This window comes from Pongo abelii, chromosome 23 (genome assembly GCF_028885655.2).
Source record: "Pongo abelii isolate AG06213 chromosome 23, NHGRI_mPonAbe1-v2.0_pri, whole genome shotgun sequence".
Taxonomy (NCBI): Eukaryota; Metazoa; Chordata; class Mammalia; order Primates; family Hominidae; genus Pongo; species Pongo abelii.
The window spans coordinates 34,169,368-34,182,306 of NC_085929.1; the positions used below are offsets into that span (position 1 = coordinate 34,169,368).

Below are 12,939 nucleotides of genomic sequence, written 5' to 3' on the forward strand. Positions count from 1 at the left end.
CTATCTGGGTCTTCATCCCCCTTGAGCCTGCCTCGGCCACTAACTCAACAGAAACGGGTCCTGACTGCTAACAGACCCACAATGCGGTCATCCAGTCTCAGGCTGGGTCCTCCGGATCTATTTCCCCCATGCACGTGCAGCGATGTGGGAGCCCCGAGCCCCACAGGGAAAGCTTGGGCAAGAACCTTCTGTCCTTTGTGACAGCCGACACCAGCCGCCAAGTAATTCATACACCCTCAGCCTACCTAGCCCAAGTGATGTTGTTATAAATGACTTCCACATTTATAAATTATTTTCCAGTCGCGAACCCCAAGAGTCAGTAAATGACACTTCAACTCACATCGACGCATTTCTCCCTGCCCCATCCGTCCCTCTGCCATGCCCCTATCCTGAGAAAATACACTGCACCCCAATTTCCATCTAGTCTTCCTCACTGGAGGTGCTTCTCTCTCTGCCTTCTGATTTATTCGGAAATGGGGACCTACAGTGTCCACATCAGGATTGGGGCCCTAAAACTTGCAAGGACATTTTCAAACAGCACACAGGGACCAGGAAGAACCCACTAACTTCTCGGCAAATTCTCAACCAACCCCTGCTTTCTCTGGAAGACTGAGCTTTGGGGATTTCAAAGCAGGCTAGGTTTTCTGCCGACTTCCCCACCCCTTCTCTGATCATAAGATGGTCCCTCAGAAGTATTTTACTCCTGGTGGTCGCTGCCAATCACTCAACAATGCTTGTGTTCCAAGATCCAAGGGCGTCTGAAAACACTGCTTCACAGTAACTGAAAAGGGTCATATCTTTTTTTTTTTTTGACACCTCATCCTGCCCTGAATGACTGGATGAGCAAGAAGCTCTGTGTGTGTGTATGTGTGTGTGTGTGTGTGTGTGTGTGTGTGTGTGTGTGTGTGTGTGTGTGCGTGCGTGCGCGTGTGTATGCACGTGCGCATGCGTGGAGGGTTTCACTTATTAATTGTCATCTCACGTTCCAGGAGTTCCCAAATACGACCAAGAAAACCAAACCAGGTACACTGGGGCCCTCAACTTTGACGCAGAGATTTCTCCTAGTCATACCATGCAAAACGAGTGGCATCAGAAAGACCCCCCACCCCCCCAGATGGTGTCACTCCAGGGAAATTTTTGTCCCAAGTGTTGAGATCAAACAAAACCATCATGCCCAAAACTCTTTAACTTCTTCTCAGCACTGAGAAGAAAAAAACTACTTTTAAATCCTCACAATTGAATGCATCAGCGGGCCACTTAGTTCTCATGAGTCAGGCTGCTCGAAGAGCGAGCAGGAAAAACCAAGCTGCAAGGGTGCCTCAGCACCAAAGTTAGTCCACATTTCCTCCAAAGACATGACCACGGCCATATACTTCTGAGTAACTATGCAGATTGTTGTTGAGACATGCAGGATAAAAACAAGACCTGGTTCTCTTGTGGGTATCTTTGAAGTCCCCAACTTTCCAAAGATCTTCTATAGCAATGCGTCCCAAATATGCCTTCGCCAAGGGGTCTCCCTGTTTCCCTAAACTATTTCCCAACGCACCTTGCGTCTCCCAAACCAAATACAAGCATAGGTAAGTCAGACTGTAGCCCAAGAAACCGAGATAGACGGAAGGAGCAGAATCCTAGGAGCAAACATTTTAGGGCAGTCCAAGATTTTCCACAGAGAGATCAAAGACGGGAATAAGATGGAAGCTTCTGGTCACATAGTTGATCCTATAAACTCCAGGAGAAGTAGGGCAAGGTGAGTTCGCTGGACTCGGAGGTTTCAAGATGAGAACATGAAAACGTGATTTCCCTCAACAATGTGAGTTTATATGGGAATGTTTATTGGGGAATTTTTTCTCCCTTTTTGGACAAGTCCATTCCATGGAAGATGTTCCTTCTGGGACATTCACAGACAGCCAGCATGTTATTACGAATGCTCTAAGACCTCCAAACTGCTAGATTCAATTGCCTTATGTTTAAAGGGCATTTGGGTCCCTACGATGATGCGTAAATCGTGAAAAGATACGCATGCAATCACTATAAAGTTCTCTCTGCTCCGGCTTCACAAGGAAGTGGTGATTATGAAATCCCACCAGCTTTCTCAGCCAAGAGAGAATGACAATTTGGGATGCTGTGGCTATGGCAAGTCCTGACTCAGGAGATACCTAGGGTGCCAGTCCAATATGGTCTTGTCAGGCCCAAACTGGAAGCTATCGGGAACCCAGTTTCAACCTCTTGGATTTCAAGACTGGGAGAAACCCGTGGCCGTTTCTCCCCTCCTTGCCCTCTTGGGCAAACACCAGGTTGGGAGCAGACACTTCACTGGCTGCTCAAACCTCGAAGGCTGCTGATTAAAATGCTGGCCAGCACACAAAGCAGGTCTCAGCATCCTATAATAATTACATCCCGAGAACATGATGCCTTTCAAAAGTCCCTCCCAACGCAAGTAAATGAAACTTAACTCTGCTTCTCAATCCTGGTCACAAAATAAGTTTGGAGGTTTTGCCCCCTGAAGCGCACACTTGGCGGGGTATCATCTCACCCACGCTCTGCAAAGCAGCTGATCACCCAGGTGAGGCTGCATGCTGTCCTGTCATCAGAAGATGGCAGGAAATGACCAGGGCCACCTTCGTGCGGGGTGACCCATCGGGCGCAATGTGCCAGGATCCCAGAACCGTCTCTCCTTTTGAGTCCTGTTCACAGTTTCTCGGGGCCCTGGGTGGCTCTGAGCTGGGGACTGTGGCTGAGCTGTTCTGCATCAGGACACAGAGGGTCCCTGCAGGCAGGACCATGACTAATTTGAAAGCCCAGTGTCGTCTCCGCCACGTCGTTGGTACAAAAAGATTACAATAAAGGCTAGGAATTTCCATAAATGAGAAGCAGCGTCCGCTTCCCACAACTGGTGGGGGTAGGTGGGGGGGGGGGGAGTAAAGAAGGGGAGGGGGCACTGATTCAAAGATTCCTCTCCTGGCAGGAAACTGGTGTTAGCTGAACTCAGCCAGAGAGACACCTCCACGCACGCTCACGCACAAAACCCAGCGAGGGGCGACGTGCGTCTGCTACTGAAATACTCCAGATCAAAGTCACCCACAGCCCAGGAGGCCCAGGAGGCTGAGATTTCGTAATTAGGATCTTCAAAATCCTCCCTCTATTTTTAGGACTCACGCTCATTCAGTCCTTTACAGAATCAGAACCTGTCAGCTAAGGCCATTGAGACTGAAGGGTGAGCTCCTTTCCCTGCTCGCCTTCAGAAAGCAGATTAAGGGTAAACTGGAGGAGTGACTCCAGATTGGATGGAAATACACTCAGCCATGCATATGTATATATGCGGATGCTGGGATGGGGCGAGGGGGAGAGAGGGGGGCTTCTTCACACACTGAACTGCATGGGGCCCTGCTTTGCTCCCCTGAGATACAGACCCAGAGCTTCCACCCACCTCAGCTGTGCTCTTTCGAGCTGGCCCCCAGACCACTTCATTTGGCTCCAGTGTGTGTGAGAAGGCGGGGAGGCTTGAAAAATTTCCTCCAAATGTCCCTCTTCTCAATCACGCACTCATGTATACATCAACATCTCCACCAAGAGCGATCAAATCCCACACTCAAATCTGTCCACCCAAGACGCGCCTAAATATAGACACCGTCCTAAAACAAACACATCGTCGGCAAGTCAAAATCCTGACTTGAGTCAAAATGATGAGGTTGGGCCATCCCGGCCCCTCCAGACCAGAGAACTGGGTGGAACAAGCAGCGGGTAGTGAGAAAAGGACAGAAGGTGAACCCACTGGTTGCAGCCCCCCACCCGCTCCGACAAACAGAGGACCCCTCTGGCATGAGAGGATTTGGTGTTTTTATGTTGCGGTGTGCTTGGGAGGCCTGCTTGCTCCCACACACTCCCCAGACATTTGATCCTATTATATAAAGCTACAGCCTTTTAATCCCTAAAAATAACCAAACAGAGGTAAATACAGTATTCCTTACCAAGAGTGTTTATCTCTCCTAAATGCTTTCGGCAAAGCTGATCACTCCCTGGGCGAAGAACACAATCCGACGTCATTGTCATTCAAGTGGAGAGAAACAGGTCGCAAGTGATTCTGCTACATTTTCCAGCATAGAGTGAGTTTAGGAGATCCTGTGAAATCCCAATGACCCACTCAAGTTGGCCCTTCCACAGTGGGAAGAATTTTCCTCCTCTAATTTCACCTGGTCCTGCCGGACTATTTATTAAAAATGTATATTTTATATCAGCACAGGGTATCAAGTAACTTCTTGGCAAGAGTAGCCGCATTTTCAAAACCTATTAAGATTCTTTGTGGAAATTTAAATACCTCTGTCAGGCAAACAAAATCATATCAGGAATCATAGAATTTCATTGCTAGAAAGAGAAATTAGATTAACTAACTCTCACTCCTTTCCTAGAAACCTCAATAAACTAGAAGTACGTTTCAACAGTTCCTTATTTCCGGTCTGAAGGGACCTCACAAGAAATCTAAATGAATTTATATTAAAGAAAGCTATACTTGAGGAAAGCCCTTCAATCTATAAAAATTGCATACATATATATAAGAATATATAAATATATTTTGCATATTAGAAAGCAATGGCTATTTAAAATCAAAACAGCCAGAAAACCCAGTGGTAGAAAACCATGACAAGTTCAACACTGCCAGCCTTCAGCCCCTTAAAACATCCTTGTCCTTTATTAATATTTAGTAGAAATGTATGATTGCAGATGTGTGTTAGGTTGGGGTTTTATGTCGGGAGGCGGGCAAAGTAGACAGGTTTATTACAGCCGTGAAATATTAAACAAGCACCAAAGAACAGTAGTTTGATGTCCTGGGATATCCAGGGAGCAGGCAGGCCCAAACGTCAGCTGCACAAAGGGGGCCCTATCTGTTTACATTATCCCTTATTAACACCTGCGAAGTTTTGGGTTACATCATCCGGAGGCGCAAAAGTCACATGAAGGCATACAACTCGTGCTGGGTAATTTCACAGGGAAACAGGATTGCAAAGCTCTTTGCCTTCCCCCAAACAAGTTCGAATGAGCCTTAAAAATTCTCTCAGGAAAACAGTGCTTTGCTCTGAGGCTAGGACCTACCTACCCCCCCGCCCCAAGTCTGCCCCACGTCTAAAGAAATTCCATGTTCAAATCTTGCCTGCCTAGGATTGCTCAGTGCTGTTACTGTGTTCTGACTGCAACACTGAGAGAAGCATGAAATTCCAAAAATTTCTCTGGCATCGCTTTAAAAATATCATACTTCCAAAAAGGGCAGGATTGCTTGCAGAGCATGTACCGAGACTGCTCCCATTTCAATGTATGTGAAAGAGTACTTCAGGACTGCCCTGGGTTTCAAGATAGAGCTACCAGGGGATAGGAGGTTTGGCAAGGATAAACATATTACAGAATACGGTTAATTCAACTTTTGAAAATTGTAAGGGGCCGGAGGGGAGAAAACGTACTTTTTCCAACTTAATATGCATTATCTCTAATCTATCATTATCTCTCCTCTCTGTGTTGAAATTCTTCCATAGCCACACACCTATTACAAAGATAGGCGGATGATTTTGCAAACTCTTTTTAAATTCATATAATTCTCACCAATTTAACTGATGTTTGAATAGGCCCAAACTGAGGCTGGGTTTTGTTTTTTTTGTTTTTTTTCCTTTACACAATCTCACCCTTCCCCCACCACAACTTTGTACAAATAGAGCCTCATGCTCACAGGTGAAGTTGCATTATATAAAAGTTGTTGGGTGGGTTGATTAAGAAGTCAAGAGAAGCATGATTTGGAGAGACTAGCTAGATTTCCTGGTTTAAAAAAATCATCATCCCATGTGATGTTGGCCTAGACTTTGCGAGAACGACAACTTGCCAGTCAAGTTCCCTCCCCTCCAAAGGACATCTCAAGCCCATAAGACAATCTGGGCACGTCCCAGTGGCTGCACGCCTTGTGCAGTTCTGAAGACTTATTCGTTCCCTCCAATCCGAGCACGGATCATTTTGTTAAATACCGACTAGTATTTTGTCATTGGAGCGAAGAATTTCAGAAACGGTGTTAATATTTAATCACATTAGTACTGGCATGTTTTACGGCGTGACAAAATAAAATATCATTACAAAACTGGGCTTTGCCCGCAAGGGGGGTAGAAAAAAAATGCTGGGGCTGGTACCTAGAGAAGGTCTATTCAAAGCCATTGGACACCACTGCTCAAAGCTAATGGGACCATGAGCATGTTTTTAAAGGAAAAGCAGAACATTTTGCTATGATTTTTTTTTCTGTCTCTGTTTCAAAGTGGCACACTTCACTCTGATTTTCAGTCAGGGGACTCAGGGGCCTGTAGAAAGCTCTGTGTACCTATTTATACAATGTGTGCAGATGGAACTACAGGGTGTTATCATAATGAAAAGTTTAATCATCCTTATTTACTACCAGTAAAGGAGCAGGGATTCAGATGCAGATACCTTATAAAGCCTTAACTAGCAACCCCAAGACTACAGAAGCTTCGACTGACCTCAATTCGCTGCTTTATCGAGGAAACTGTCCTTCCCACACCACAGAGTAGAAAACAAAGGAGGTCAAGTGGGTGTCCCTGCTGGTGCTTATAAGACAGCCAGCCTTGCTGGTCCCTGATGGAAGTCCCTGTCGCCCCGTGTGCAGGGGAGGGCTTCCTTTAGCTTACAGGAGAAATCAACCCTAAAGTGACTAGCATCTGTTTCTAAAAAATATTTTCATTCATCTGACTGTGATGATGACACAAACAAAACATTTCTTTGGTGACATTTCTTCATTCGCAGCCTGCATCTTCATCTCTAAAGGAAGGACTGGAAAGGGGATGGGGAGAGACAACTTCTAAAAATCTCATTAAAATGACCCTATATCTGTCCACCTAGTCTATGAAGGCCCTTTAAAAGACTTGAAGATGAAGTGCTACTGTTTTTCTTTAAATGGATTCTTTAAATCAGGGTTGTTTTTTTTTTTAACTTTTCTCACCTCATTTTGGCCAATATGTTCTTAATTACTAGGAGTGGGAGGGGAGGATGAGAAGGGGAAGGGGGAGGGGCGGCCAGGCCAGGCCAGGTAGAAGTGACAGGGGCTGAGATTTGTGCTAACCAGCTATCGATCGGGCCAGATCGAGATGTTGTGTACAAGAAAATAAAGGGGTGGGGGGAGCAAGCAGGAGGCTGTGTCCAACTCGATTTTAAAAAGTGGGGGGAGAAAAAGGGAGAAGAAGCTGAGGGTCCCAAACTAACCAATTTATGGCCTTGCCTGGGAGAAGCCTGGAGAATGCTGATGCTGGCCGCGGCGTCTGCTGTGCATGCTAAACACCCGGCTTCAAATGAGAGAGTGCGTCCCGGGCGTCCTGGGCTGGGCAGTAACCGCGGAACAAAGAGAAAAAGCAGAGAGGCCGCATTCATGAATTAGAAAACCTAAGCGGGAAAGCTACCGGGATGAGCGCCTTGAAAGCCCCAAGTTCTGAACCACCCAACTCCCAGCCCACTCCCACTTCCTCTCCTCTTGCCTCCCCCAGCCCCCATGCCATTCTCCTAAAACCTACCCTCACCTTAAATCCAGGGTCAAGACATGGCAGGATGTGGGGAGGATGAGGGAAACGAAGGCAGAGGAGGAAAGAACTGCAAAAGAGGGCAAGAACTGCATTGGGGGGGACACATTTTTAAAAACAAGGTTAAAATGCCAGCCACTGGTTCCATGGTGATAGTCTGTCTAGGGAAACCAAGGGAATTCAACTATAGTTTAAAAGAAAGACATAGAAAAAAATGATGTTACCTGATTTTAAGAAGCCATTAGATATATATAGATACATATATAGACACACATACCTATATATACACCTATATATATATACACACACACACACACACACACTTTATATACAGACATTTTAAAGCTCCATTCAGATAAAATAAATATCTACGGCAACCCAGTCATCCTTAGGTTAAAAAGAACTGTTATTACTTTAACTGGAATGGCAGCCCATTTACTAACCCCACCCCTCCCACCTTAAAGGCCTCCAGGCCTGGTGGGGAGGGGGTGCTTAGAATGCAAACGAAAGCTGGGACAGGACATCTGTCACCAAAGCCAAGTGAGATATTGACAAACACAGATCCTTTGTGTCTTAAGAGTATATATCCATATCCCCATACACAAATGATGTCCAAGCTGACCCCACCCCGGCACTCCCCCTCCCCAACCCCACCAAATGTCAAAGGGATGCACCCTGAAAAGGTTCCCTGCCTCCTGCAACCCCCACAGGTCTCCCGTTTTTCAGTGAAACTCTGATAGTTAAGAAGAGACAAAATAGCTATTCATTAGGAACAAATGTCAAATTAGGCGTTGCCTCTGAGTGATGCTGCCGACACTAGGGCTGGTAACTTTTTTTTTCTAAAGATGCTGGCACCTAAAAGAACTAGAGCTAGAGGCTGACTAACTAGGAAAAGGTGGGAGGCGTTAACATAACTTCCCAGGTGTCCTGCCAGGGAAGGCGGCACAGAGCTGCTAAAAAGTGGAACCAGCCTCAATGTTGAGGGTGGGGAGGGGTCTTAGTGTGAAAGGGAAGGGGCAATTCAGCTAAAACTGGGGGTGTGGGGGAGGCTGGGCGGGGTACTCTACAAGATTCCCGAAGGGCTGCCATCTAAGTTTTTGCCACCCTGTGGCACTAGAATCTACCTGGCAGCATGTGGGGGGCTTGGGGGCAGTGTGGGGGGTGGGGGGTCTGTCCTCACAGCCCTTGGTGTAAGCAAAGGTGGGATAACCAGCTCCTAGTTGGGGATTACCAGGGTCTGTGGCCTCCAAACCTCAAAGGACCCCAAGGGGCGAAGGCTAAGTCCTGCCCTGGGGATGGGGCGGGTCATCCGGGAAGTGAGAGGAAAACGGGTGCGCATATACCTTCTTTGCTGTTGGGGTTCTGGGGTTTGGCCTTCTCCCAGGGCGCCAATGTCTTGTCGTCGTCCGCGCTGTCCACCAGGGCCTTGTCAGCGGGCATGTACCAGGCAGCGCTGTGCTCTGCCATTAGCGAGTCCAGGTCAATGGTGCTCATGGCGCTCTTGACCGCCTCGGAGCAGCAGCTGCCCAGCTCGCTGTCGCCATTCTGCGCCCCTGAGGCCCCGACGGCGCACTCACCCTTCTTGCCACTCTTCAGCCCCAGAGGCTGGTCCTCGGAGATGCTGAACTGCTGCCTCTGTAGCTGGATCTGCGCCTGAAGGATCTCCAGGGGGTGGATCTCGTCGGGTGGCGGGGCGCCGCTGCTGCTCGTCGGGGTGCGGACCTGCTCCAGGCCCGGCGTGCCCGGATGGCCCGGGCCCCCACCGCCGCCGTAGCTGTCAGGAGTCGAGGTAGAGTTAGACATGATGCCCAGGCCGAGGGCGGGTGGGGGCGCCTTCGGTCCGTGTTCCCCGGCGCCTACCCCACGGGGAGGGAGTTTGGGCGAGCCGGTCACCAGGGGACTCCTGCTCGCTTTAACTAGTGCCTGGGGGTTGTCAGAGCTGGACGACACCTCGTCCTCATTGGCGTAGCTCGTGCTCACCTCGTCCGAGGCGAACTCACCCACGTTTGGCGAACTACTGTCCGACTTGGCCCCGCCGTCCAGGGACCCAATGAGGTCCGGCTGATCCCCCAGGAGCAACTCAGCCCCCTTCCCCCAGGATGGCGACGTGAGCGCCTTTTCGTGGGGCGTCGGTGCCCCGCGCGTCTCGCCTGCGGAGCTTCCCCCGACGGCTGCGCCTGACGCTTGCTGCTGCCCTGGGCTCACCCCAGGTGCGCCCCCGCTGTCCGGAGCCGCCGAGTACTTGTCAAAGAAGGTGCCAGGGCTCACGTGACCACTGTCCCTTTTTCTGCGACCCCTTCCCCGGCCTCCGCCCCCGGGGACCGGCTTGCCGTCATTCCCCGACGTGGATTCCAGGGTGTAGTTGGGGGAGAGGCTGGTGCCGTCCCCCTGGGCTGGCTGGTTGGGCGGCCCCGAGGCTTTGGAGCCGCTGCTACTGGTCCCGGACGGGCCTCCGGGTCCTGGGGCCCCAGGAGCAGTCCCTCCTGGGAAGTAATCCGAGCCCGGGTTGCCGGCCACTGCCGCGCCGTCGGTCTCGTTCTGGCTCAGTTTCCTCTTGCCCTCGGGCGGGTTCTTCTTGTTGAAGGTCACGTTGAGGTTGGGGGCCCCGAGGCTGGCGATCATGTTCTGGCAAGCGGTGGAGAGCGCAGCCAGGCAGCTCTGGCCGAACAGGTTGTCCTTGGAGCTGGGCTTGTTGAAGGAGCCCAGCGAGAGCGCGCCCAGTTTACTGGCCGAGGTGCGCTGGCTGGGCTGGAAATCAGGCTGCGGCGGGTAGGCACCCCCGCCACCGCCGCCACCGGAGCTGCCACCGCCCCCTCCCGCGCTGGGGGGCGAGTTCACGCCTGGGCCGCTGTGCGGCGTGGCCTGCCGGCTCGCTGCACCAAACGGAAAGCCCGGCTGGCCCCCGAGCGCAGACGTAGCGAAGTCGGGCGGCGGGGGCCGGCGCTCCGAAGCAGCGCTGGGGAGCCCCACGCCCGCCCCGGGCGACTGCAGCTGACCCAGGCCTCCCAGACTGCCCCCGAACTGCAGGCCCGGTGAGGGCAGCGCAGGCACGTGGCCCTCTCCGGGCATCCTCATCGGCTCCTGCAGAGGGCCCCGGAACAGCACCCCCGAGCCACCGGGCGGAGGAGGGGGCGCCAGGCTGGGGTCGTGCGGGCCACAGTCAGCGGGCAGGCCCGAGCCGCCCATCCTACGGGGCAGCAGGTCTCCGGGCGGCGGATGCGGACCTGAGAACCACGCGCTCTCTTGCGCCAAATGCGGCGCCTGCTGCTCGAAGGTGCCCAGACGCCCGGCGCCCGTGCTGCCGCCTTCGCGCTCAAAGTTCGGCTGGGCCAAGCCGCCCACCGGGCCGCCATGCACCAGGCCGCCCTGGCCCACGTCCCCGGGGTGGCCTAGCTGAGCCAGGTTGGGCTGGCGCAGCCGCTGCTGCTGATTCCGCGACGCCATCTGCTTAATCATGAGGGCCGCGTTTTGGCGCTGCTGCTGCTGCTGCTGCTGCTGCTGTTGCTGTTGCTGCTGCTGCTGCTGCTGTTGCTGCTGTTGCTGCTGCTGCTGCTGCTGCTGCTGCAGGGACTGGTGGTCCGGGGCCGGATGCTGCAGGGGCGGCCCCGAAGGGAAGCTGTCGGGCACAGGCGGTGTGAACTCGCCGGGTAGGCCTGGGTAGGAGGAGGGGGAGAGGTGGTTATCCAGAGCGCCGTTGTGCATGCTGCCGTTCCACGAAGCGCAGCGGTCCACTCCTGCGCTGCCCGGGAAGTCGAAGCGCGGCCTCTTGGCCACGTTCATGTAGGGGGGCGCGTCGAAATGCTGCAGCCGCTGGTTGGGCGCCTGCTGCGGAGGAGGATGCTGAATGCTGAAAACAGGCTCGGAATAAGGGTGCATGCTCCGGTTCTCCAGCCGGTGGATGGGATACTCGAATTGCGCGTGCTGGCTGGGCAGCATGGGGCCTCCGTCCTGCAGGCCGCCGCTGGGCGTGCCAGCCTCGCCCTGCTGGGGCCGAGGGAGCGCAGGCGGGCACGAATTTTGTCGGACTAGAAGCCCGGGTGGCGGCGGCGGCTGCTGCTGTGGCGGCTGCTGCGGGGGCTGCTGCTGAGGGGGTGGCGGGGCCTGCTGGGGAGGCTGCATTAACGGATGCCTGGAGCCCACTGAGGGCTCCAGACCCACAGGCATCTTTCTGGCCCCACCGAACCTCTCAAAGAACACACCATGCTGCTGCTGCTGCTGCTGGGGCTGCTGCTGCGGCTGCTGCTGCTGGGGCTGCTGCTGCGGTGGCTGGGCGTGCATTTTGGACAAGCCCACCATGCCCGCAGCTCTGGGCATGGCCGAGGCGCCCGGGAAAGCGCCCCCGGGAACCTGGCGACCCGCTGCATAATGAGGCAGCTGCCCTTCGGAGTCAGAGGGCGAAAACATGTCAAAATGTCCCGAGGGCGCCTCGCCCGGGTAATTGTATTCCAGCGAGTCGACGGCTCCTTGGTTCGTCACCCTCCGGGGCTCCAGACTGTGGGAATCGGAGCCGCTGGAGGACGGCAGGCCGTGGAAGGAGGCGGCTCGGTTAGGGCTCTGGTCCAGCGGCAGGCATGGGGCCGGCACGGCGTGGCCGGAGGCACCCGAACTGTGGAAGTCCGGGAGGTTCCCCGGTCGCTGCGGGCCGAAGCTCTCAGGCCCCTGGCTCTCCGCCATGTGCTCATAGCCCTCGGCGAAGGGCGGCTGGCTGCCCAGGCCTCCGGCTGCGCCGCCGTAGCCGAGCAGGCGACCCCCGTGCAGGCACGAGGCCCCGGGGTCCGGGCCACCGAAGTTGCCCCCAAAGTGGGGGTGATGCTGGTGGGGATGGTGACTTCCCGGGTGGCCGTGGTGAGGCTGCTGGCCGCCAAAGAAGCCGTGCACAGGCTGCGCTTGCAGCCCCCCTGGGTGCAACTCCGAGTGGCCGCGCGCGTGGAAGCCGTAGGGCTCCATGTTCATGCCCAAGATCGGGGGCTCGCCCAGCGCGCTCATGGCAGGATCCACAGGGCCAGGGGGCCCCCCAGTGTGGAAAGCCGGGGCCTTAAAGTGGGTGTTCATGCTCAGTCCGGTCTCGTTAAAGTTCCTCTCGCCCTGGCCAGCGTTCCTGCTGTTGATCTGGGGCTCGAATTGGTCCAGCCCAAACATACTTGGCGGGGGGCAGAGGGGGATCAATAGGGCATGACAGCCTGCTCTCCGCGGCGCGCCTCCGGCCAGCTACTCGTTCCAGCCCAGGATTGGGCGCTCCGGGACGCTCAGCACCGCGGGGGCTCAGCGCGCACCTCCACCCCGCCTGATGTGAGGGACGGGGGGCGGGGTATCAGCTCCTCTCCCGAAGCTCCGATTCTGCCCGGGGAGGGCCTCTCACATCTTGCGAGGCCGCGGGGCCTCTAGG

General features: G+C 53.7%; 1 protein-coding gene across 1 annotated transcript in view; it reads right to left on the reverse strand.

Annotated features, from left to right (window-relative positions):
- The window catches only part of MN1 (MN1 proto-oncogene, transcriptional regulator), a 52,396-nt gene extending 39,671 nt beyond the window's left edge, over positions 1–12,725 (reverse strand). The window contains exon 1 of the mRNA XM_024240226.3: positions 8,897–12,725. Coding sequence (XP_024095994.3) covers positions 8,897–12,692 — 3,796 coding nt within the window. The 5' untranslated portion in view covers positions 12,693–12,725. The remainder of the gene's footprint in view (positions 1–8,896) is intronic.
- Positions 12,726–12,939: the final 214 nt, after the last annotated feature.